The sequence below is a fragment of the Coregonus clupeaformis genome, chromosome 26 (genome assembly GCF_020615455.1).
Source record: "Coregonus clupeaformis isolate EN_2021a chromosome 26, ASM2061545v1, whole genome shotgun sequence".
In the NCBI taxonomy this organism is placed as follows: Eukaryota; Metazoa; Chordata; class Actinopteri; order Salmoniformes; family Salmonidae; genus Coregonus; species Coregonus clupeaformis.
Genome location: NC_059217.1, coordinates 16250636 through 16278164, shown reverse-complemented (window position 1 = coordinate 16278164; position 27529 = coordinate 16250636). Strand labels below are relative to the sequence as shown.

The following is a 27529-nucleotide window of genomic DNA, read 5'->3' as shown; positions in this document are numbered from 1 at the left end:
TGTCAATCAGTTCTACACATGGATTCAACGCCATGTGGAAACAACGTTGATTCAACCAGTTTTTGCCCAGTGGGCAGTTAGTGTGTGTGTTAAACCTCTGATTTACAGGGTCTACATGTTCCTGAATTCCAGCATCAAGTTACCTTTTCTATAGTGGAAACGTTGAATGAGATGAATGGTGTTAGCAAGTACTTCTGAAATCTAACCTTAACCCTTTTCCTAACCACAATAACATTATGGTAGGTGTTGGGTTACTTAGAAAGAAGACAACTTAGATTTTTTTTTTTTTTACGTAATCATGATGTATGTTATCATGGTAAGAAATGCAGAAGTTTATGTGTTTGAAATCCTTTTACACTGAATTTGCCATAATCAGTGATATATATATATATTTTTAAATATTTCCTTCAATGCATTTTTCCTCAAAAGGTGGGTAAACTGTTGGGCCCAAAAGCATGGTGGGTAAACTGTTGGGCCCAAAAGCATGGTGGGTAAACTGTTGGGCCCAAAAGAATGGTGGGTAAACTGTTGGGTCCAAAAGAATGGTGGGTAAACTGTTGGGCCCAAAAGCATGGTGGGTAAACTGTTGGGCCCAAAAGCATGGTGGGTAAACTGTTGGGCCCAAAAGCATGGTGGGTAAACTGTTGGGCCCAAAAGCATGGTGGGTAAACTGTTGGGTCCAAAAGAATGGTGGGTAAACTGTTGGGCCCAAAAGCATGGTGGGTAAACTGTTGGGCCCAAAAGCATGGTGGGTAAACTGTTGGGCCCAAAAGCATGGTGGGTAAACTGTTGGGCCCAAAAGCATGGTGGGTAAACTGTTGGGCCCAAAAGCATGGTGGGAAACTGTTGGGCCCAAAAGCATGGTGGGAAACTGTTGGGCCCAAAAGCATGGTGGGAAACTGTTGGGCCCAAAAGCATGGTGGGTAAACGGCGTTTGTGTTTACCCTCCACTACACCACTGCCCATAATTGTAAACATTGCTAGAAAAATTGAAATGTACTGTAGTCCAAGACAGCTGTACATGGAAAAAAATACAAATATTTCCTACTTCTCATGTATTCGTTCTACCTATGAGAATAACATCCACTGAATAAAAAGGTGCCACACAGGTGTCTTTAAAAGATCAGCAGTATGACTATCATTGCTTGTGTGATGTTGTACAAAGCTCAGTATGAAATGAGATTTAAAAAATGTTTTTAGTTTGCACAAAATAAAATACACAGTAAAACCAAAAAGTCGCTAGCTAGAACTATTTGGGCTTCTGTGATAAAAGATTAAGAAAATCACCTGTTCTACATAACATTATGTTTTAAAAACTAGGCTGAACCGTGAGTCCAGTCAGGCCACGGTTGGAAGGCAGGGCTTTGTGTACTGTGTAAAATTCCACAGCACGCTGGAAGCCTCTTGGCCCCTGCAGGTATTGGTGTAGTGTGTCAGATTCTTCTCTTCAGACGCTGCAGGTGTAGGTGTACTGTGTAAAATTCCACTGTGTGCTGATGAGTGGGAGTGCTCTCAACCATCACGCCACGTCCTTGCCAGGGTTACACCCCACCGTTCTCACCCTCCCTCAGCACAGACACACCAGACCATAACTGCGGGGGCTAAGTCTGGACTCAGGTTACTTCCATTGACACCTTTCCTGTAGCTTTTTAAGAAGTCACTGAGTGGTCACGGTGGAAGGAAATTACTTGAAAAAAAAAAAAACTTTTTTTTTCTAAGAAGAAGTCTGAAATAACACACTCAGGAAAATAAACACACTCAAACGTGACAGAGAGGAATTTAAAAAAGGCAGACTGAGCGGCCGTTTCTATGGTGTTGAGTTTTGTTTTGTTATTCGAAATAGTGGGTTTGATTTTAAGACACACCCTGCGTTGAATAAACATAATTGAGATGTTTGAGGTATCCGGAGGTGGTGCACTTTGCCATCAAACACAACCTGAGGGTTTAAGAACACCTCCTATTCTATGGTTTCCATGATTTGCGATGAGATCACTTGTGTTTAGATCAGTAACAACTGTTTACAACTATCCTGGAGGAAAACCCTGCTACATCAAAAAACACAGCATACATACAAGAGTCAAACTTATCAAATGGAAAGTCAACCTGGAGCATGGAGTTTAGTTTACTGCTATTTTAAGACCTCTTAAGGCTTTACATCACTAAACATTAGGGTCCATAATAAGTCTCTGTCAGGTTGTTCAATCATATCCACCACAGTTTTCTATGGTTTCCACCAAACCCTCTTCATTCACATTAGATGGACAAAACAAACCAACAATGTTCCCCCAATTTTGTTGTTGTTGCTAAATATCATTGCCAATGTATGTCAATTCGCAAAGTCTGATAGCTTGACCTTGCTTCTGTCAGCATTCCGGCTCTCACTTCCGGGCTTTCTCCCGCTTCAGGAACATTTTGTTCTGGATCTCGTTGAGTGAGAGGGACACAGCGCAGCGTGAGGGATTCTCCTTCCTGTACACGATGCTCTCCTTAATGGCCTCTTTTATCACCTAGAAAGGTGGATGGAGGAGGTGGAATGGATTAAACACTCTGTATTAACCTACACATGTGGCTAGTCAATTGACCGTTAACAAGCAATCATAATGAATTGAAATGTGATTTTTTTTAGATAAAAAAAAAACTAATCAGCATAGGCCTACACACAGGTGTTTGATTTCCAGGGGCCCCTAGTTAGTGATGGATAATTGAGCAAACTTTGATGTTGCTGGAATGTTTTACGTACATTACATCTGGCTGGCTGAACTGACATTTACGTTGTTGGAATATTGTTTTACATACATTAGTTCTGGCTAACTGAACAGACCTCTTCGTTGAGGGTGGTTTGAACAGGAGTCAGGATGCACATTACCATCTACCACATACAGTCCTAATGTAATATTGGGAAACCCCTTTAGTCACGGGCATTTTAGTTCTGACCGACTTTTTAGACAGCCTCACACAGTGCTTAATAACTGAATGTCAATTTGACCTTGATTTTTAAAAACACCTCACCATAACACACCAACCCAGACAAAACTAGTATGGCTCCAGCATTCAAACTGAGCTTGATGTCTGAATATTCAAAATCAACATATTTCCTTTTAAGAGCACTTATTGGTTCAAATGTTCCAAAAACTGTCTGACCTTCTAACATATTAGAAACGGATGTACAGTAGCCAGTGGTGATGTTGTTGAATGCTGAACATACCTCGATGTTGTTGAGCGTATTGAATTCCATGAGGTCGTGGAGCTGTGTGAAGGCCTGGTTTGAGTACTGGAAGTTAAAAGTGGAGTACGGTGTCTCGGGGTCGTCAAAGATGTCAAAGTCAGCCATCTCCTTCTCCTGTTCTGTCTCACGAGGCACTCCTTCAAACACACAGAAAAGGGATGATATGTAATTCAGGATGATAGTGACTATGATAGCCTATATCATATGGCTAATTCAGAACTATGGTTGTTTCAGCCCAAACTCCAGTGGATTACACACTGTCAATTCATTTTAACAATGGCGAAGTTACGTGATGGCTAGTCATTTTATTTACATGGCCATTTCTGCTCCACTAGGGGCAATTCGAGTGCCTGTTAACATCTAGTAACTTATCTAGTAGCTGTAACAGTATCTGTTAAACTGAGCTATGGCTCCGAACATCGCGGGTTCAATCGTAGTGCTAGGCACTCGTTTTTTTCATTTTATTTTTTAACCCTAACCCAAACCTTTACTCTAACCTTAACCACATGGAATGAATGCCTAAACTCAACCAAAACTGTGAACTAACTCAGAATGAATGCCTAAAGTTAACCCTTGAGGTTAGTTTCGGTTTCACTGTTGCGCAGTTTGACTGACGGCTAACAGGACGTGAACTACACAAAACAGCCACACACTCTGTAAATTGTTGCCTGCAGGTACGGCAATTCTTTCCGTCTGCCTTACGAGGTTGGGTTCTTTTTACACGTCTTCTAATAATAATAATAATATGCCATTTAGCAGACGCTTTTATCCAAAGCGACTTACAGTCATGCGTGCATACATTTTTGTGTATGGGTGGTCCCGGGGATCGAACCCACTACCTTGGCGTTACAAGCGCCATGCTCTACCAGCTGAGCTACAGAGGACCACAACTTCTCATGTGTTTGCTAATTCTACTAATTTATGATCCCTAAATGAGGGCACACTTGTCATTGACTCTACAGGGGATTACCAGACCAGTGATATAACCTACTCTCTTTCTCTCTCCTACACAGAGATAAATACATCAGCGTATGACTAAATGTGAGTGGCCCTCATCATGAGGCCCTAAACACTATAATTCAGTGTGTGAGGCAGCGCAGAAGCCAGGCCAGTGTCTATATGTGTTCCTATGGCTGATGATGTATACCCTTTTTACACACACTGCTCTCCCAGCATAGTGAGAGATTCCCCCCATAGCACCTGGTCACAGATCTGCTCCTTATGGGTTCATAAGTCACCCAACTAGGCAGCTCGTAAAATACCAATCCCACACACGGCCCAGTTCTCCACCATAAACCCTCAACTTCCTTAGGGGCATATTCCCTATGGACAAACAGTCAGTAAGGGGCCTAATCTTATGTATGGAATACATCGGAGCAGACCAGACTTGATCGGAATACACTGGACTTGATCTAGGAACCAAAACCAAGATAGGGGAGACCAGTCACTAAAATAACATAGCTTATAGCTAAAAGCCCCATAGCCTAATTGAAGAGGAAATCACTTTCAAACAGGGTTCACATAGTTCACATGTACACAAACAACCGGTACAGACATACATATGGTATACACTGTACATATACAGTACTTACCAGGGGCTTTGAACATCCTGAAGTTGATGTTGACCAGGACAAAATGGATGACAGTGGGGCAGTTCCGTTCCCCCTTTTTTGGCTTGAATACGTAGCACTCTTTCAGGCCCTCGCGGTCAAACACTTTGGGGTCGATCTTAGGGAATGGCAACTTGTTCATCCGGGCCCACTTCTCAGCCAGCAGCAGCTCCTATATACCAAACACAAGTCAAAAGTTAGCCTCTTGATTACTACGGCATAGTAAAATGATTGTAACTTTATCCTAACTACTTAATCATTTAAAAAAAATTGCTTACAAAATAATCTTCAATGATAAAATGAAATAAACACAAACATTTTAAAACAAAGTACTGGCAGGCGGAGCTTGGCATCACAATGACCTGACCTTCAGGGTGACCACATTTAAAATACCTAATATATTAAAATGCATCCTCCAATTGCAATGTGCTGCCTATGATAACATATATTGTCTCAAGAAATGTTTTTATTTGTAATACCCTCAAACACCAAGTTAGGCATACCTAATTTCAAAATAGGCCATCATCACTGTCAATCATGAATAATAATACTTCGCGTTTTACAGTGAAACGTCCAAACTGCATCTGCAAGCCAATAATTTGATGTCAATCAGTTTCATGGGAATATGCATTTAGATCTTCTTGAATGACTGTTTCGTGAGCGAATTAGAGCACATGGTGTTAACAAACTATATCCTGTATCATTCTGCGTGCTGTTGAGTTTTGGCCGCATTTTATTATTTTTTGACTATTCAGCTAACCATCCTAAAATCTCATAAGAAATCAGGTGGTGTTTTTGGTGTAACAGTAATGTTATACTATGTGATTATATTTGGTTCTGTTATGTGAGGTACTAATTAATAATTATGTGATGTTCCAAGACATTGATTCAGCTTTGATCGAACTTCACTAAACGAGAACCATTGTGATAAGTGGTGGCGCGATGCTCCGGCCACACCTGCTCCCGCTGCACTGAGTGCACAAAGGCAATGTAAAACTGTTAGGAAGGGATACTTTTAAAACATGGTTGAGAGAAGTAAAAGCAAATACAGTGGGGAAAAAAAGTATTTAGTCAGCCACCAATTGTGCAAGTTCTCCCACTTAAAAAGATGAGAGAGGCCTGTCATTTTCATCATAGGTACACGTCAACTATGACAGACAAAATGAGGAAAAAAAATCCAGAAAATCACATTGTAGGATTTTTAATGAATTTATTTGCAAATTATGGTGGAAAATAAGTATTTGGTCAATAACAAAAGTTTCTCAATACTTTGTTATATACCCTTTGTTGGCAATGACACAGGTCAAACGTTTTCTGTAAGTCTTCACAAGGTTTTCACACACTGTTGCTGGTATTTTGGCCCATTCCTCCATGCAGATCTCCTCTAGAGCAGTGATGTTTTGGGGCTGTCGCTGGGCAACACGGACTTTCAACTCCCTCCAAAGATTTTCTATGGGGATGAGATCTGGAGACTGGCTACGCCACTCCAGGACCTTGAAATGCTTCTTACGAAGCCACTCCTTCGTTGCCCGGGCGGTGTGTTTGGGATCATTGTCATGCTGAAAGACCCAGCCACGTTTCATCTTCAATGCCCTTGCTGATGGAAGGAGGTTTTCACTCAAAATCTCACGATACATGGCCCCATTCATTCTTTCCTTTACACGGATCAGTCGTCCTGGTCCCTTTGCAGAAAAACAGCCCCAAAGCATGATGTTTCCACCCCCATGCTTCACAGTAGGTATGGTGTTCTTTGGATGCAACTCAGCATTCTTTGTCCTCCAAACACGACGAGTTGAGTTTTTACCAAAAAGTTATATTTTGGTTGAATCTGAGAGAATATGACATTCTCCCAATCCTCTTCTGGATCATCCAAATGCACTCTAGCAAACTTCAGACGGGCCTGGACATGTACTGGCTTAAGCAGGGGGACACGTCTGGCACTGCAGGATTTGAGTCCCTGGCGGCGTAGTGTGTTACTGATGGTAGGCTTTGTTACTTTGGTCCCAGCTCTCTGCAGGTCATTCACTAGGTCCCCCCGTGTGGTTCTGGGATTTTTGCTCACCGTTCTTGTGATAATTTTGACCCCACGGGGTGAGATCTTGCATGGAGCCCCAGAACGAGGGAGATTATCAGTGGTCTTGTATGTCTTCCATTTCCTAATAATTGCTCCCAGAGTTGATTTCTTCAAACCAAGCTGCTTACCTATTGCAGATTCAGTCTTCCCAGCCTGGTGCAGGTCTACAATTTTGTTTCTGGTGTCCTTTGACAGCTCTTTGGTCTTGGCCATAGTGGAGTTTGGAGTGTGACTGTTTGAGGTTGTGGACAGGTGTCTTTTATACTGATAACAAGTTCAAACAGGTGCCATTAATACAGGTAATGAGTGGAGGACAGAGGAGCCTCTTAAAGAATAAGTTACAGGTCTGTGAGAGCCAGAAATCTTGCTTGTTTGTAGGTGACCAAATACTTATTTTCCACCATAATTTGCAAATAAATTCATTAAAAATCCTACAATGTGATTTTCTGGAAAAAAAATTCTCAATTTGTCTGTCATAGTTGACGTATACCTATGATGAAAATTACAGGCCTCTCTCATCTTTTTAAGTGGGAGAACTTGCACAATTGGTGGCTGATGAGCATGGAGAGCCTCACAAGTTCGACAAAATTACCTTATATCTTTCAGTCTAATATGTCTATTTACTTAATTTGTAGTTTTTCGTCAGGAGTACGCTTTTTATAAGTTGTTAGGCCAAACTGTCCTCTCCAAGTTTAGCTGGAATTTAACCTGAAAGGATTCGAGAAATGTGATTGATTGACAATAGGCATATGACATTGGCCTACGTCTTGTCTTGCGCTGCGCAGAACATCAGATCTCAACAACGATTGGAGAAGTGTTTAACATCACCAGTACCACATCCTTATGATGTATATTTTTTCATAAGCACAACGTGACTGGAAGAGACCGGTTGGAATGTCTGACTGAAATACGGGACAAAACAACTTATTTTTTCTAAATTAGTGATGTTTGAATTTGTTGCTAAAATGTGGGACATGATTGTTTGGTTGCGGGACGCAGGACAAAGGGCCAAAATGCGGCACTGTCCTGCACAATCCGGGACATGTGGTCAACCTACTGACCTTGAAGGGTGGGCTGGAGTCACTGGGGCGGGCTGAGAAGTCGAAGGAGATGATGAGGTCGACGCCACGCTGCGGCCGCAGGATGAGGGGGTACGGGAGGTTATAGGTCAGACCACTGTCCACTATGTGGATCTTCTTACTCTTCACGTCCAGTGGCTCGTAGATACCAGCAAACTCATCTGGGTCTGAGAATGTTATGGATTACAATGTAGAATAAATACAGAACGTGTTACAGTAGAAATGCGTAAGGGGACGTATGTGTGTGTTGATTGGTTGTGTGTGTGATGGTCATGTTGTAACTGTTTCCATATGTACACAGTAGAGGTCTTCATGGATCCACATGTACCCGAATACCCGAGAGGGTCTGGATCCAGAATTCTAAATAATGTCACAGGTCTGGGTGGGATCTGATATGATTGTCACGGGTCTCGGGTATGTGTAATTTTAACCGACTTGTCTGGAAGGGTCCGTGTACAGATCCCAACACGACTGCTGCAGTTGCTCTTGCTTTTCACGAGAGTGGATGTGGCGTGTTGAGCTTGTTGTTGTTGTTGTTAGCCAATCATAAGTCATCAATGGGGCAATAGGCTACAGTCATAGAGCCTCAGTGTGTGGCAAAAGTCTAATCAATGGAAGATGGAATTATAATGACAGAATTAAAAAGTTAAAGGAGAAGGATAGGCTACAATGACCAAGAGCCAACAGGTAGGCTGTTACTTAATATTCTGAATGGAGTTGTTGTTACTTGTAACTGTAGGATGAGAAAGCGCATGCACTGCAGCCTCAATTAGCCTAGCTAGCTCACGTTAGCTAGCTTGACTTGCGTCTCCAAGTTTCATGGAGTCAAGACAGGTACTACGTAATCATATTTGATGAAAGTTATTGACCTAGCTATGGCAGCTATTAGTCTACTATAGCGTGAGTCGGCTTGGTTGGTTGCTGTCTCTCATGTCTCCCTCCATCCTGCCTGCCCATTTCACTCGTTCACAGTAAGGCCCCTACCCCGCATGCTAGAGCAGCACATCAACTTCTCTCTCCCTCCTCTGGCACTTTATCAGCTCTGCTTAATAAAGCAGCTTAAAAAATGACTTTTCTTGTGCTTCCCTCACTCGGATCGGACGGGGTCTGGATCCAACCAGGTCTATACGTAACGGATCTAGTTGTCCTAAGATCCGTTCGGAACGGGGCTCTATTTCATGCATATCGGGTCCAACCTTTTGGACCAGTGAAGACCTCTAGTACAGTGGTTCCCAAAGACTAACATGACATGAAGAACTGATGATGCACTACTCAATTTTGAAATGTCACCTTGTGACTGAGTTCCTTTAAAAAAAGAAACTGTGGGGTGCGCCCCCTCTTGCTGACCCCTTGTGCCCCACCCCCCACAGTTTCTTTTTTTAAAGGAACTCAGTCACAAGGTGACATTTCAAAATTGAGTAGTGCATCATCAGTTCTTCATGTCATGTTAGTCTTTGCATACCTTAGAGAGCTATTTATAACTTGTCAGAAATGTCCTGATCAACTAGCCCATGTCAGCTAAAATTTTTATATTTAGGATGTTTAGCCCATAGATATTGTTGGAATTTCTTAGTTACTCAAATATCACATGAATACACATTAGACATGGCAAAATGTATAGAACTGCAAGAAAAGTAGCTTTAAAAACGGCAACATGTTCTTTGCACCACATGACAAAATGTGCAGAATTGCAGGAAATAAGCTTTAAACCTCCAAACTTCTCTCCATCAACAAGAGGGGTGTGAACAGTTTGTGTGAACAGTGCTTGTGCCCATAGAGATAGATGTGGTGCGTGCACGTGGGCGCAATGCTCCCCAATACTGGAAGGGGGGCCCGAGTGAAAAAGTACACAGTCTGGCAATTAGTAAAGCTATTGTGCTGTAACTGTACTGTAATTGTACTGTTTTACTACACAGTCAAACTTAACTCTATCACTACCATAACTCCACTGTAAGTTAATTGAATAGTACACAGCTCCAACAAGAGCTCTATTGCCAAGCTCTACTGCAGGGTTCCCCAACTGGTGGCCCGTGAGTGGTTTTATTTGGCCCCACAAGTTTTTATTTTATTGTTGGACACCACAGGAGCATCTGCTAAATTACTAAAATGTAAAAATGTAAATAATACAGAGATGTGATCGTATACAAATGAAATGATGATGTGTCAGTCAAATATTATATCTGTTTGGGATTCTTGCGGTCAATTTGCAGTCTACAAATTATTTGTAATTATGTTCCAGCCCCCCCGACTATCCGCTGAAGAAAAAATTGGTTGATAATCCCTACTCTGCTGGATCTAGAATTTGCTGCAGTGGAGAGGGTCAAAAGCTTCAAGTTCCTCGGTGTGCACATCACAGAGGATCTGACTTTTCGTTACTACTTGTTATTTTTTGACTTTTGTATTTGGCATTTGATTCTTGATGGATATTGATAATGTACTGCATTGTTGAGGAGAGTTAGCAAGTAAGCATTTCACTGTACTGTGCACATGACCAATAAACTTTGATTTGATTTGGTTTATCTAGAATCGAACAGGTCATAGATCTGTCATATCTGGAATCTGGAATCTAGAATGTGTCACATCTAGAACTCCTAGATATCCATATGTGACAACTGACCTGTGACAGCGTCAACCTCATCCTCGACGGAGGCACAGGAGTTCTGGTACATAAAGTCTCCAAAGGTGGAGAAGGGCATGTTGGTGTTGAGGTTGAGGCCTAGCATGAAGTTATGGACCTTCCCCGCCCGCCCCTCTCGCGTGTTGAACAGGGAGGAGTCGCTGACGAGGGAGGTGATCATTCGCTGGACCCAACTGTTCTTGGCGGTGCGGAACTCGTCTTCCGTCTCTGGGCAGAGATGGAGGAAAAGAAAGGTGGCAAGGGAGAGAGAAGGGGACAATGTTGATAAAGGGAGGCACATGGGATGTACAGTAGGCTTACAGTATGCATTTGGTAGCTAGAGATGCTTGATAGGCCTTGATCTGAAGTGCACAGCTCCAGTCCTCGAGGGCTACAGTTTAATTGATCAATCGTTCAGTCTACACACCCAGGTATAAAAATATGATATACTGTATAGTAGGTATATTGTCTGATACTACAAGGCAAGGATAGAATCTGGCATACTGGAGTTGTGCACCCGTCCCCTTGGTAGGGGAGAGCCAGGACGAAAGTAAGACGCCCATTTTCTCAGATAAGACAGAAGCTAGAATTATGTAGTGGAGTCAGCATGCGGAGGATGAGCTCCCTCTGTTTCACAGAGTTATCAACAAAAAGTGGTTTTGAGCAATGTAAGTTAAAAAAAGTGTTTTTCGGTTGTAATTACAGTTGCTAATGGTCGAGGACATACACTGAGTGTACAAAACATTAAGGACACCTGCTCTTTCCATGACATAGACTGACCAAGTGAATCCAGGTGAAAGCTATGATCCCTTATTTATGTCACTTGTTAAATCCACTTCAATCAGTGTAGATGAAGGGGAGGAGACAGGTTAAATAAGGATTTTTAAGCCTTGAGACATGGATTGTGTATGTGTGCCATTGAGAGGGTGAATGGGCAAGACAAAATATTTAAGTACCTTTGAATGGAGTAGGGTAGTAGGTGCCAGGCACACCGGTTTGTGTCAAGAACTGCAATGCTGCTGGGTTTTTCATGCTCAACAGTTTCTTGTGTCAAGAATGGTCCACCACCCAAAGGACATCCAGCCAAAAACACTGTGGGAAGAATTGGGCCAGCATCCCTTTGGAACGCTTTTGACACCTTGTGCAACTCGATATTAGGAAGGTGTCCTTAATGTTTTGTACACTCAGTGTATATAAGTTGTTTGTCATGGAAGATGGTCTAGCTCTATCGATCTTTGAGTGATTAGGAAAAAAACTAAAAGTGTTACTTTCGTCCCAGTTCTCCCCTATTTGCCTGACTAGGTTTGGGCGATATTACCATAGCATCGTCTACCAACAATGATTGACAGCCATCGTTGATGGTGACGACATTGTGATGTGACAGACAATGGTTTAGCCTATTTTAACTATATAGCCAACTACACTGCTCAAAAAAATTAAGGGAACACTTAAACAACACATCCTAGATCTGAATGAATGAAATAATCTTATTAAATACTTTTTTCTTTACATAGTTGAATGTGTTGACAACAAAATCACACAAAAATTATCAGTGGAAATCAAATTTATCAACCCATGGAGGTCTGGATTTGGAGTCACCCTCAAAATTAAAGTGGAAAACCACACTACAGGCTGATCCAACTTTGATGTAATGTCCTTAAAACAAGTCAAAATGAGGCTCAGTAGTGTGTGTGGCCTCCACGTGCCTATATGACCTCCGTACAACGCCTGGGCATGCTCCTGATGAGGTGGCGGATGGTCTCCTGAGGGATCTCCTCCCAGACCTGGACTAAAGCATCCGCCAACTCCTGGACAGTCTGTGGTGCAACGTGGCGTTGGTGGATGGAGTGAGACATGATGTCCCAGATGTGCTCAATTGGATTCAGGTCTGGGGAACGGGCGGGCCAGTCCATAGCATCAATGCCTTCCTCTTGCAGGAACTGCTGACACACTCCAGCCACATGAGGTCTAGCATTGTCTTGCATTAGGAAGAACCCAGGGCCAACCGCACCAGCATATGGTCTCACAAGGGGTATGAGGATCTCATCTCGGTACCTAATGGCAGTCAGGCTACCTCTGGCGAGCACATGGAGGGCTGTGCGGCCCCCCAAAGAAATGCCACCCCACACCATGACTGACCCACCGCCAAACCGGTCATGCTGGAGGATGTTGCAGGCAGCAGAACGTTCTCCACGGCGTCTCCAGACTCTGTCATGTCTGTCACATGTGCTCAGTGTGAACCTGCTTTCATCTGTGAAGAGCACAGGGAGCCAGTGGCGAATTTGCCAATCTTGGTGTTCTCTGGCAAATGCCAAACGTCCTGCATGGTGTTAGGCTGTAAGCACAACCCCCACCTGTGGACATCGGGCCCTCATACCACCCTCATGGAGTCTGTTTCTGACCGTTTGAGCAGACACATGCACATTTGTGGCCTGCTGGAGGTCATTTTGCAGGGCTCTGGCAGTGCTCCACCTGCTCCTCCTTGCACAAAGGCGGAGGTAGCGGTCCTGCTGCTGGGTTGTTGCCCTCCTACGGCCTCCTCCACGTCTCCTGATGTACTGGCCTGTCTCCTGGTAGCGCCTCCATGCTCTGGACACTACGCTGACAGACACAGCAAACCTTCTTGCCACAGCTCGCATTGAGGTGCCATCCTGGATGAGCTGCACTACCTGAGCCACTTGTGTGGGTTGTAGACCCCTGTAGCTCAGTTGGTAGAGCATGGCACTTGCAACGCCAGGGTTGTGGGTTCGTTTCCCACGGGGGGCCAGTATGAAAATGAAAATGTATGCACTCACTAACTGTAAGTCGCTCTGGATAAGAGCGTCTGCTAAATGACTAAAATGTAAATGTAGACTCCGTCTCATGCTACCACTAGAGTGAAAGCACCGCCAGCATTCAAAAGTGACCAAAACATCAGCCAGGAAGCATAGGAACTGAGAAGTGGTCTGTGGTCACCACCTGCAGAACCACTCCTTTATTGGGGGTGTCTTGCTAATTGCCTATAATTTCCACCTGTTGTCTATTCCATTTGCACAACAGCATGTGACATTTATTGTCAATCAGTGTGGCTTCCTAAGTGGACAGTTTGATTTCACAGAAGTGTGATTGACTTGGAGTTACATTGTGTTGTTTAAGTGTTCCCTTTATTTTTTTTTAGCAGAACGCAAGAGAGGAATGTAGGAGAAGAGAATTCCACCAAAGCAAAGCAAAATGTCCAGTCAGAAAATAGCCTATTGTTTCTCTCTCTCTCTGTTGGATGCATGGGCATTAGGCAATAGCCTAAACCTAATTTTGTTTTATAACGGACACTCCTTAACTATCTTGTGTCTAACCGTTTAAAAACATTTAGCCTATATACCCTTCTCTCTCCATTCGATAGGCTATGAATATGACTGAAGGCTACGCTTCATCATTTTATGCATGGCTTTTTCCCGATCAAACAATGAATGTAACGGAGTTCCATCTCAAAGTTTTTTGAATAGCCTAAAAATGTAAGGTATTCTAGCCTGAAATTGTTGTGGCTTTCAAAAATAACAACACTGAAAGTCTATAGCCTAAGCCTAAGCATATTCTATTCTCAATCACAGCTTTATGAGAGATACAGTTGAAGTCGGAAGTTTACATACACCTTAGCCAAATACATTTAATCTCAGTTTTTCACAATTCCTGACATTTAATTCCCTGTCTTAGGTCAGTTAGGATCACCACTTTATTTTAAGAATGTTAAATGTCAGAATAATAGTAGAGAGAATGATTTATTTCAGCTTTTATTTATTTCATCACATTCCCAGTGGGTCAGAAGTTTACATACACTCAATTAGTATTTGGTAGCATTGCCTTTAAATTGTTTAACTTCGGTCAAACGTTTCGGGTAGCCTTCCACAAGCTTCCCACAATAAGTTGGGTAAATGTTGGCACATTCCTCCTGACAGAGCTGGTGTAACTGAGTCAGGTTTGTAGGCCTCCTTGCTCGCACACACTTTTTCAGTTCTGCCCACAAATATTCTATTGGATTGAGGTCAGGGCTTTGTGATGGCCGCTCCAATACCTTGACTTTGTTGTCCTTAAGCCATTTTGCCACAACTTTGGAAGTATGCTTGGGGTCATTGTCCATTTGGAAGACCCATTTGCAACCAAGCTTTAACTTCCTGACTGATGTCTTGAGATTTTGCTTCAATATATCCACATAATTTTCCTTCCTCATGATGCCATCTATTTTGTGAAGTGCACCAGTCACTCCTGCAGCAAAGCACCCCCACAGCATGATGCTGCCACCCCCGTGCTTCACGGTTGGGATGGTGTTCTTCGGCTTGCAAGCTACCCCCTTATTCCTCCAAACATAACGATGGTCATTATGGGCAAACTGTTCCATTTTTGTTTCATAAGACCAGAGGACATTTCTCCAAAAAGTACGATCTTTGTCCCCATGTGCAGTTGCAAACCGTAGTCTGGCTTTTTTATGGCGGTTTTGGAGCAGTTGCTTCTTCCTTGCTGAGTGGCCTTTCAGGGTATGTCGATATAGGACTCGTTTTACTGTGGATATAGATACGTTTGTACCTGTTTCCTCCAGCATCTTCACAAGGTCCTTTGCTGTTGTTCTGGGATTGATTTGCACTTTTCGCACCAAAGTACGTTCATCTCTAGGATACAAAACGCGTCTCCTTCCTGAGTGGTAAGACGGCTGCGTGGTCCCATGGTGTTTATACTATTGTTTGTGCAGATAAACGTGGTACCTTCAGGCATTTGGAAATTGCTCCCAAGGATGAACCAGACTTGTGGAGGTCTACCATTTTTTCTGAGGTCTTGGCTGATTTCTTTTGATTTTCCTATGATGTCAAGTAAAGAGGCACTGAGTTTGAAGGTAGGCCTTGAAATACATCCACAGGTACACCTCCAATTGACTCAAATGATGTCAATTAGCCTATCTGAAGCTTCTAAAGCCATGACATATTATTTAGTTTTCTATTATTTTATGAGGCAAATAAAGGAAATATTATCCAGTTCTGCAGATGGTAGACTGCTTCTATCCAGCCCATGACGTAGGCCTATAACCTAGCTCACTATGGCAAGACAGCCCGTTCCTAATCAGACAGTCACTGCTCCATCAATGCAGCATCAGGGCGGTGACTTCCCCTGAACAGTTTGAATGTGTCAAAACAGACCACACACTTCTTCAGGTTTCTGTGTATTTCGTATGAATCATTATGCATCATGGATACTGCAGTTCTCACCTTTCTGAGGCCTCTCATCATTATCTAGACTGTCCTCCCCCACAATGTGTTGAGGCTTTAACTGTTCTGTGGGAAAAGACAAGGACATCTTCTTTAATGGCACTTTCACTCATATCCAAGTCTTCACTACATCTCAAAAACACAGAGGTTATCACAGCATGACATGTATTGCTTAGGCTGTCCAATTAACTTTCAATTGTTTAGGCCCTACCTTTTTATAAACTAATTTGCAACAATGGCTTACATAACAAACACAATATAACAATTGGCATTTAACATAAACCAGTAAATTCTTGGAATGGGTGTAGGTGTACCTTCTTGCAGATGCAGTGGGTGCACATTTTATGTGCACTCACTGCATCTGCAAGCAGGTACTGTATGTATTCTATTGTAGGTATGTGTGTTGGTGTGCTAAAAGTTCAAATCAAACACCAACAGCCCATTAAACAAACATCTTAATAAGCAGTTATCAATAATGACAGGAAGCTGAACATAATCTTTCTTTTGATCGAGGGGGAATCACATCCACATCTGTGAAACCCCAGTAGAAAGTTATTTTAGGAACTGCTTGACGGGTGTGATGTGAGCTGACATCAGGTACAGCTGTCACTAGCATGTCACATTCATCTGCGTTCACACAAAGAGTCAGACGTACCGTACGCAATAGGAAACAGAATACAATGGGAGGTGCAGTTGGCTTGCGTTGCGCAGAGCAGACACAACACATTGGATTGGGACTATGGGATAACACAACACATAAGAACTAAGCCTTTGGGCTAAGCACAGTCATTGTCTTCAGGTCTATAAGCTGTAATGTATGAGCTGCACAAGACAAGTCTATGTGCTGTACTAACTGTGGAGGAGACCATGATGTGGTACTTTATCTGTACAGGATGCATGACTTCATTTGGGTCAGGGATAAGACCAGAGGTCAGGGTTAGGATTGGGGCTATAAGGAAAGTGTGTGTGGTTTCTTACCAAGCTCTTCCTCCATGGTGCTCCCCCCGACTGTGTCTTTGACCCCCAGCACTCTGTTGAAGAGGATTGAGAAGGCACTCCCCCAAACCCCTGGAGAGAGAGAAACCCACTAGATCAACATCAATATCATGTAATGACTTATGAATGCCATGTTTGATGATAGCTTATCATGTGAGGTTATCTCTTCAGGAAGTCCTATGCGGAAGTGCCAGCAATATTCTGTTGTTTGTGTGTGTGTGTGTCTAAGTCTGGGTTTTCTTACCCATAAGGAAATGTAGTGGGTTCTCTTCATACTGCTTCACAGCGGTTCCCATGAAGAACTTGCTTCCAAAAAGGTCAGGGGTCATGAACGTTCCGTACTTTGCCATTCCAATCTCATACGGGCTGAACTCCACCCAGTCTGTCAAAAAAAGTGTACAATTAGAACAAAATCAATCAGTGTATGTAACTAGCTAACTATTTTATTAGGAGAGCACACTGTAGACCAGGTTTACAGTAACAGTGCAAGCCAGAAGCAACTGTCATTATGACCTCCATTACTGGAACCAAGTAACGGGGGGGTATGCCCTACATGACTGTAGTGACACAACACATATAATTGTAAGGCACAACACAACACAACACACTGTTCACACATTTTAAGTCTGACAGAGTTCCTCAGAATGACAGTACACTATCACCTTTCAGCCAATCATTGGTCCTGGATTAAGGAGAATAATATTACTACTGTACTGTAAGTTATGTGGTGTTATTTTTGCCTTTCTCTGGGATAGGTGTGAAAGCATTACCTTGTCACACCAGAGATAAAAGGTGGAGGACTTACAGTGAAAATAAGTAACTGACTAACTGATGTAATATTCTATTCCAGCTAATCTGTAAAATACACTGGAACACCAACATTCATTTGCATGAACATTATGAATAATATGTTGGTCACAGTACCAATAACTCAGCATAGAGTCATGGACTCAGTCACCCTAACAGGGGACAGGTTGTCCCTAAGGACTGTTTTGAGGTCCGTTTTTCATGTCATTATGATTCAAGCTAAAATTAGAGAAAGATCCTAGATCAGGAGTAGGGGCGTACCACAACCACATTGACACCTACATAACATCGCCCTTCCACATTGTACTACACCTACCTATTTTGTGACGATATATCTATTGTTTTGACAATGTCTCAATATTATTTTTGAGCTAGTTTGCTGTACCTGCCCCAAAACTCCAGTTTGTTTCGTTCATAGCTTGTTCTCCATCTTCTTTTTAAATAGGTAGGCAATTTGTTTTCAGCACTTTTATTTCCATGACTGATCAAAACTTTTCTCAAGGCTCTCTCTTTTCCCTCTGCAGCAGACATATGGTGAGCAATAGGTTTGGAACATCGAATCGCAAAAAAAAAATCACAGTATCGAATCGCAATACATATAGAATCGTGAGAATCAGCGAGATTCGCAATACATATCGTATCGGCACCTAAGTATCGTGATAATATCGTATCGCAATTCCCAGCACTAACACTTACACATTGTTGATGTTCCTTCTCATACTACAGCACTAAAACTACAACTACAGGAATGCCTGGGGTCAATATATTGTTAGCTACATTCGCTGTTTTGGAATACCATTTGCATAATCCTTTGTTCTTCATCACTTCCAGTTCCTCCTTACCTTCAGTAACAGAGACTGTTTCAGACCTGCAAATTGTTCAGACTCGTGTCACTATGAATTCGTTTTAAAATGATGGGGACAAACTTAACCAGCACAGGCAATATGCCAGTACATTCATGGATGACTGTTCAGTGCTGTCTAATGTCTCAAAGCAACATTTGAATATCAGCCCACCATGACACATCAGTGTGTGTGAAATGAATGATGCTCCAAAGAAATGTAGAGAATGGACATTTGCATGTGGGAGAGATTATCTGACCATCTCTGGTAACTCATAATGCAGAAGGAATACACATACTCATTGTACTAGAGATGCAAACAAACACACACACACACACACTTCAGAACTTCGATCATCCATTCCAACTACATGACCAGTACTGCGAACACACTCACACTACGTGCATGACACAGGTGGCTGGTGGTACGTTAATTGGGGAGGACGGGCTCATTGTAATTGCTAGAACAGAATGAATGGAATGGTATCAAACACATCAATGAGTTTGAGTGTGATACCATTCCATTCACTCCATCCCAGCCATTTTTATGAGCCGCCCTCCTCTCACCAGCCTTCTGTGGTGAATGAACTCCTATTGAAATGCTACGCTTCATTGAACAACTGAGAAGAGCCTCAGAGTCACACTGACCTTGTGATCTACAGTAATACATACATACACACACCAACTCCCACACACAAACGTTAACACACCATTATGAATGTAAATCAGTAAGTTCAAGGCAGGTCTTACGCAGGTCTACTCAAACTGACCACAGTGATTGTTGCGTAACCATCGTGTGAACAAACACACACACAGAACACCCACAACGCATACACACTCACTGACCTGCGAACATGAGCTCGGACACGTCTGGTTTGACGTGCAGACAAGTGAACAGAGGGAGAGGACACTGGGCCTCGTTCACCTTCTCCTGCAACTCACTCAGCTTTGTGTCCATCCTCTGATGAAAACAGAGAAACACTGGGAGTTATAGTCAGTTTAGTTTCATCCTGAGAGAGAGAGAGAGAGAGAGAGAGAGAGAGAGAGAGAGAGAGAGAGAGAGAGAGAGAGAGAGAGAGAGAGAGAGAGAGAGAGAGAGAGAGAGAGAGAGAGAGAGAGAGAGAGAGAGAGAGAGAGAGAGAGAGAGAGAGAGAGAGAGAGAGAGAGAGAGAGAGAGAGAGAGAGAGAGAGAGAGAGAGAGAGAGAGAGAGAATTGACTATGTACAGACAGCCTTGCTATTGAGAAAGGCCGCCATAGCCTGTCCTCTCTTGAGAGCCAGGTCTGCCTATGTGCACACTGCCCACAAAATGAGGTGGAAACTGAGCTGAACTTCCTAACCTCCTGCCAAATGTATCACCCCATATTAGAGACACATATTTCCCTCAGATTACAGAGATCCACAAAAAATTACAAAACAAACCCAATTTTGATAAACTCCCTTATCTACTGGGTGAAATACCACAGTGTGCCATCAAAGCAGCAAGATTTGTGACCTGTTGCCACAAGAAAAGGGCAACCAGTGAAGATGTCACGACTTCCTCCGAAGCTGCCTCCTCTCCTTGTTTGGGCAGGCTTCGGCGTTCGTAGTCACCTGCCTTCTAGCCACTGCCGCTCCTCATCTCATCTCATCATTCCATTTGTTTTGTCTTGTTTATTACACACACCTGGTTCACATCCCCTCATCAGTACCTGTATAAGTGTTCCCTCTGCCCCCCTTGTCTTTGTGCGTGATTGTTTATTGAAGAGGAGATTATAGCTCAGTGGAGCTATTGTGTTTTGTATCACCGGGATATTTACCTGTGTGCCTTGTTTTCTCCAGTGCGCATTATTTACCGCACTGGAGTGTTTTATGCATTGCTGCGTACCACTGTCTTACCGAATAAACCATTTATTCTGTGATTTACCCTCCTGCGCCTGACTCCGTCCAAATCACCCGCCACAGAAGAACAAACACCATTGTAAATACAACCCATATTTATGTTTATTTATTTTCTCATTTGTACTTTAACTATTTGCACATTGTTACAACACTGTATTTATACATAATATGACATTTGAAATGTCTTTATTCTTTTATAACTTCTGAGTGTAATGTTTACTGTTAATATTTCTTGTTTATTTCACTTTGTTAATCTATCTTAACTATCTACTTCACTTGCTTTGTCAATGTTAACATACGTTTCCCAATAAAGCCCTTAAATTGATATTGAAATTGAATTGAGAGAAAGAGAGAGAGATGGGTGAAATAATGGCGTAACAAAAACAGGTGTGTGCGGTTCTCCTCTCACCGCAGGGATGAGTGTCTCGCCGATGAGCATGCCGAAGATGTCAGTGAAGGTGACGGGCTGTCCGTTGGCCTTCTTGCTCCACAGAGCCTGAATGTAGTTGGTGATGTGCTGGGGCAGCAGCAGTCTCAGAGGGTTACTGCTCACTCTCTTCATCAGCTCCACATTGATCTCCTTAGGACCCTTAGAGGGGAACTCTGGGTGGGAGAACAGGGTCGACATGTACCTGTGGGAGGGACGGAGAGGGAAAGAGATGGGAGGAAAGGAGGCAGGAGAACACACAGGGAGAGCACATACAGTCCTCCATCCAAAAACGGGGCAAACGTTGGTGCAGAGGTAGATGGGTAAATACTGTAGGAGAAAAGAAGAGTGGGAGGGAGGGAGAGCATGGTATAAACAGATGAATAGTTGACTGACCAGGTGGATCCAGAGAGGCCAGCAATGTAGGTGGCACAGTCCAGGACCCCAGACTCATACAGGGCCTTCATCACCCCAGAGAAGCCCACCATGGCCCTGAAGCCTCCCCCTGAACCCACTATGGCAATCACCGGCACCTGCACAGACACAGACAAAGACAGCCACAGACAGGAAGAGATTGGAAAGGATTAGGATCCCTATCATAACATGACTCCTTGAGATTCATAGCATCTCAACTGTCAGTAAGCCCTACTTCCTGATGTTACTTCCCTCAGTCAGTCAGTTTACACTAGATGGCTGTTGTTGCATCACTCTACTTACTGCAGTTCCAAGGCCTCTTTTTAACTCTGCAATGACTTCTCTGAACTAGAACCACAGTCATTTCCATAGACATTACCAACAAATATTCTAACCCACTCTGACACAACAACTGCACTTCACGGAGTTGTGAAATGTTCTAGTATTTACTAGCCCCCGTGGGAATGCGGTGTGACAGCTCAGAAGTTCTGCAACAACACTTTTATGTGGTGGATTATTATCTCATTATGGCTGGTAGCTTCCGGATCATCCGAGAGCACAGGCAGGCAGTGAGAGGTGAGGGTGGAGGCTACAACCAGGAAAACAGGGCCAAATGTCAGCTGCCTCTGAACCAGCCTTCAGAGCTCTCGGTCTGAGAAGAAGATAGGGCCTATAAAATGATCACGTTTGAATACTAAGAAACCTGTGGATATGGTGTACGTGTTCTTGCATATAAAAAGTGGTGTTGTTGGCTAATATCGTCTCGTCTATGAACCACTATGCTCAGTAACTGCAGAGTAAGCCCCCTTTCTATGGCAATAAATGCTTTATTTAGCTCATGTCTATTATAATGCCCTGTCATTTTGGAATGGTTACCATTCTATGACCCATTGACCCTGCAATGCATTCTAATACATGAGGTATCACATGTAAAACACTGTATTTGACTAGAAGTCAGAAACTGATTTTAAAAAAGAACACTGTGGTTGGCAGTGGGCCGCTCTGCAAGCCTGGGCCCACAGTACTCAGGTATGCCCACCTCCTGAGGGGTGCTGGGGAGGAAGCTGGGCTTCTCCATGTCCAGCAGCTTCTTGATGCCCAGCATCACCCTCTCTCTGCGGGCCTGTCTGAATAGTTTCTCCTTGTCACACAGGGTCAGACTGAACCGCAGGTCCATGTTCGTACTGCATGGGGACACAGATACAAGATAAGGTTTTAACCCTGCATATGGCCATCATAAGCAAGACATAATGTTTATAAAATAAATAGGTCCCACTTTATTTGGATAGTCCAGATTTTCCATCTGTAGATGCTCTACAGATGGTCATACTATTAACAAACTATCTGTTGATAAGCAACTGCTTGCTATGGTTACGGTTAGGATAAGATTAAGGTCTAGGGTTAGAGCTAGGGTTAGGGTTGGTTGATAGTTGAAATGTTACTGATAGTGTGTAGATGGCATGTAGAGCATCTACAGATGGACTATCCAAATAAAGTGTTACCAATAAATATTTTAGAAGAGTCATATTTGACAAATGTAATAATTGATTATCAATGTAGATTGTTAGAGTGCTCAGTTGAATGTGTCCCACTAGCAAAAGCCTGTTTGTGGGGTCAGTGAGTTTAAGAGGTGTGTTGTTGAGTGAAATGAAGTAAGATTAGTTCAGGAGACCTACAGTAAAAAGCATAAACAAAAGCAGACAAAACATATTCACACTTACGTTATTACATTTCAACAACTGCTTTAAAACATCACATGTTTTCCCATATGGAAACAGACAAACATCTCTGTATTCTCTCTAGTAGACCTGTTAGTCAGCCATGATGATTGATGTTATGTTCTGTAGGTTAGCCAGCCATGAATGAAGTTAACTTAGGCTCCAGATCTGATAAGATCTGGTTCCAAGTTGGTCTGGTCTGATACAGATCTCCTGAGACAAACACAACCAAGACCTCTGACCTCCCACCTCCCCATTACTGAGACTACAAACATGCCAAACATGTCCTCCCCTTTATCTAAAACAACAGTCTGGTTAGAGCATTGGGCCGGTAACCGAAAGGTCGCTGGTTTGAATACCCGAGCCGACATGGTGAAAAATCTGTCTATGGGCCCTTGAGCAAGGCACTTAACCCTGAATTGCTCCAGGGGTGCCATACTACTATGGCTGACCCTGTAAAACAACACATTCTAGTTTTTTTGTTGCAACAGTACAGTAAATCTAAGCCATTTGTTTACTGAAAACAGTTACAGTTGTTAAAAGAAGAATAGAGAGAAATATGGTGGCTCCCATTGCCCTGGAAGAAGTGGTGTTCATTGATCTATCTCTTAAACAAACTACGCTTTGGCCCCATTTTTGCTAGAACAATCTATTTGGCGCAAAATTGAAAAACAATTCAACTGGGAAATGAAAAGGCATGCCCAGCCTCCAATATTTAACAATAATTCCTTGTGATCTGGAGGATGGCCTTTCACATTGCCTCAATGGTCCAAATGTGGTATCCGTACCCTTGGCGATATCATTAATAGTTTGAGGACATTCCAAGATCTGAAAGAAGCATTTATTTATATTACCAGGTAACAATTGTTTTCCTTATCTCCAACTTAGGTCAGCTATGCTGGTCTATGGAGTTCCATGGGAAACCCAGCTGTCAAATCATCCAATGATTAAATTTGTAAACAGATTATCTGGTCTCACGAAAGGACTAATCTCTGTAATATATAAACAACTATTAGAAAGCTCATACTCTGAGCTAGCCATCAAAAAAGTATGGCCCACAGATCTAAATGTAACTGAATCATCCTTTAACTGGACCAGAATATGGAAAGATGAAGATGTGGGAAGAGGGGGGATAGGTGGGATGGGAAACATGGTTTCCGGGTGGGGAGGGAGGACGCGGGCGGGTGGATGGGGACTGAGGGGGTTGGGGTGGAGGAGCCTTTTTTGTTTATTTTCCTTTCATACAGAATATTACAAAACTGCTGATGATGTTCTTTGTCTGTATGCATTTCTCAGATTTCTCATTTTGAGTGGCATCCCACAGGTACAGGAAGGGGGTACCTGTAACCCCCATCATCAAAAACGTAGAAAATACATGTTAAGAGCTTTGTACTAAAACACACTGGTGTGGGTTACATAGCTTGAGGTGAATTCCTGTGCTTTGTTTAAGGTGACCACAGTAAGAGTTGCTGCTGCTTCTGCAAAAGCTAATGGGGATCCAAATAAATAGACAGACAGACAACGAGAGGAGTATTAATGGGAGTATACATACCAGACCTCCAGGGCCATCTCTAAGTACACATTGGTTGCCTGTCAAAACAACACAAATCGCTGTGGTTATTGTAGAAGAGAAAACATTGATTAATCTGTCAACAGCCTGGGATAAAAAACAAACAAAAAATGAATCTGTCAACAGCAAAACTCCCTGGGATACAGTTCAACATCCACAAGGAGAGGGGATGAGAGATAGGAGGATGAGGGTAATGAGAGGAGAGAAGGGGAGAGAGATGCAGGTGGGTAAGCTACATTAAGGATGAGGAAGAGTGGACGAAGAGGGATAGATAGAGGGTGAGAGAAGAGAAAGGAAAGGGATATTCAGTAAGAGGTAGGAGGAGAAGAGAGGAAAACCTCACAGCCATAGATGAGTCAACATCACTCAACCGACAATTACATTTGTGTGAGAGCTAATGTCTTTCAGGCACACTCTTTCCTTCAGGATACTCTACAGACAGACAGTGAAAGTATAGAAGTCTTACTTTGCCGATAAGGAAAGGCACGGTCTCTGTCTGGCCAGTTTTCAACATCTTGGAGATGTTGTACGACGCAGTCCCAAGCGTCTCGTCCATCACGTAATTGGCGTCCATTAAAGTTATCTGATTGAGTACAGCACCAACCAACAAGCTTAAGGCTTCAGCTTCCACATCTTGACCTGACTGGGAGTTCAGTTGATTTGACTTAAATTAAACTGTGCTGAACTGACACTGTTCCATCTCTCACCTCTAGAACATTCTCCTGGTTTGGGTCCAGTATGAAGTCAAAGGTCTCATTCCATTCTGGGTGGATGTCATTGTCTATATGCCTCGTTCGTTTCCTGCTCTCAGGGGCAGTGGGAATGAACAGCTCCACATAGGGGTCAGGAGTGTCCACTGCAGACACAAACACGCAAATTCATGCGTTGCATACAGTACATACATTTACAGTACCAGTCAAAAGTTTGGACACACCTACTCATTCAAGGGTTTTTCTTTATTTTTACATTGTAAAATAATATTGAAGACATCAAAACTATGAAATAACACATATGGAATCATGTAGTAAACTAAAAAGTGTTAAAAAAATCAAAATATATTGATATATATACTTCAAATAGCCACCGTTTGCCTTGATGAAAGCTTTGCACACTCTTGGCATTCTCTCAACCAGCTTCACCTGGAATACTTTTCCAACATTCTTGAAGGAGTTCCCACATATGCTGAGCACTTGTTGGCTGGTTTTCCTTCACTCTGCCGTCCAACTCATCCCAAACCATCTCAATTTGGTTGAGGTCAAGGGATTGTGGAGGCCAGGTCATCTGATGCACCACTCCATCACTCTCCTTCTTGGTAAAATAGCCCTTACACAGCCTGGAGGTGTGTTGGGTCATTGTCCTGTTGAAAAAAAAATGACAGTCCCACTAAACCCAAACCAGATGGGATGGCGTATCGCTACAGAATGCTGTGGTAGCCATGCTGGTAATGTGTCTTGAATTAAATAAATCACAGACAGTATCACCAGCAAAGCACCCCCACACCATAACACCTCCTCCTCCATGCTTTATGGTGGGAACTACACATGCGGAGATCATCCATTCACCCACACCGTGTCTCCCAAAGACACGGTGGTTTGAACCAAAAATCTCAAATTTGGACTCCAGACCAAAGGACACATTTCCACCGGTCTAATGTCCATTGCTCGTGTTTCTTGGCCCATGCAGGTCTTTTCCTCTTATTGGTGTCCTTTAGTAGTGGTTTCTTTGCAACAATTTGACCATGAAGGCCTGATTCACACAGTCCCCTCTGAACAGTTGATGTTGAGATGTGTCTGTTACTTGAACTCTGTGAAGCATTTATTTGGGCTGCAATTTCTGAGAGCGGTAACTCGAATGAACTTATCCTCTGCAGCAGAGGTAACTCTGGGTCTTCCATTCCTGTGGTGGTCCACATGAGAGCCAGTTTCATAGCGCGTGATGGTTTTTGCTTGAATTGTTCCGTATTGACTGACCTTCATGTCTTAAAGTAATGATGGACTGTCGTTTCTCTTTGCTTATTTGAGCTGTTCTTGCCATAATATGGACTTGGTCTTTTACCAAATAGGGCTATCTTCTGTATACCCCCCTACCTTGTCACAACACAACTGATTGGCTCAAAAGCATTAAGAAGGAAAGAAATTCCACAAATTAACTTTTAACAAGGCACACCTGTTAATTGAAATGCATTCCAGGTGACTACCTCATGAAGCTGGTTGAGAGAATGCCAAGAGTATGCAAAGCTGTCATCAAGGCAAAGGGTGGCTATTTGAAGATTGATTTGTTTAACACTTGTTTGGTTACTACATGATTCCATATGTGTTATTTCATAGTTCTGATGTCTTCACTATTATTCTACAATGTAAAAAATAGTAAAAATAAAGAAAAACCCTTGAATGAGTAGGTGTGTCCAAACTTTTGACTGGTAGTGTACATACAAGCTAACATAGAAATGTACAGAGAGTGATACAAACCTACCGTAGATATATGTTTGATAAACACATAACATAGATAAACACAATGACTATATTTTTTATTACACAGATATAAGAGCAAGTTAATATGAAGTGTTTGAATAGTCTGGCAGGTCTTGAGTATTTGGAATAATTCACATTTCACGACGCAACGTAAATGATTCGTTTTTAAATACAGAACTGACAACTCCCTGTGATATGTTTTTATGTTGGAGAATTTGTGATTGTTAACATGTGAACTAGACGCATGTGGAATAACAGGATGTTGTCACACTTACACATGTCACCCAATGCTCCCTTAGTGACATTCTTAGCTCGCACCACCGTCACTCTGAACTTGTGAGAGAACTGCTGCTCCACCTGCACACAAACATCAACATAGCCTGTGAGCCAGGACAAACTCATCACACATGCACAGATCTAGCACACTTGAACTCCAACAACTGCCTAGAACTACTTAGGGACAGTGTGTACAATTTTAACTGTACTTTTTGTCTAAACCTGGGCATAGATACAATCATATGATACAAGAGGTGTCAAGGTGAGGTGTGAGTCCGATCCCTTCTCTTTC

General features: G+C 42.7%; 1 protein-coding gene across 2 annotated transcripts in view; it reads right to left on the bottom strand.

The window, feature by feature from the left end:
• Window positions 1-747: 747 nt before the first annotated feature.
• The window catches only part of LOC121540418 (cytosolic phospholipase A2-like), a 42467-nt gene continuing 15685 nt past the window's right edge, over window positions 748-27529 (bottom strand). For both annotated transcript variants that reach the window (XM_041849272.2, XM_041849273.2), the window contains exons 3-18: window positions 27237-27318; window positions 25198-25346; window positions 24957-25073; window positions 24473-24510; window positions 22242-22386; window positions 21185-21321; window positions 20771-20993; window positions 19328-19442; window positions 17078-17215; window positions 16816-16905; window positions 15838-15903; window positions 10607-10834; window positions 7972-8156; window positions 4819-5008; window positions 3206-3363; window positions 748-2507 (exon numbers count right to left, since the gene is read on the bottom strand). In XM_041849272.2, coding sequence (XP_041705206.1) covers window positions 2379-2507; window positions 3206-3363; window positions 4819-5008; window positions 7972-8156; window positions 10607-10834; window positions 15838-15903; window positions 16816-16905; window positions 17078-17215; window positions 19328-19442; window positions 20771-20993; window positions 21185-21321; window positions 22242-22386; window positions 24473-24510; window positions 24957-25073; window positions 25198-25346; window positions 27237-27318 — 2190 coding nt within the window. In that variant the 3' untranslated portion in view covers window positions 748-2378. The remainder of the gene's footprint in view (window positions 2508-3205; window positions 3364-4818; window positions 5009-7971; window positions 8157-10606; window positions 10835-15837; window positions 15904-16815; window positions 16906-17077; window positions 17216-19327; window positions 19443-20770; window positions 20994-21184; window positions 21322-22241; window positions 22387-24472; window positions 24511-24956; window positions 25074-25197; window positions 25347-27236; window positions 27319-27529) is intronic.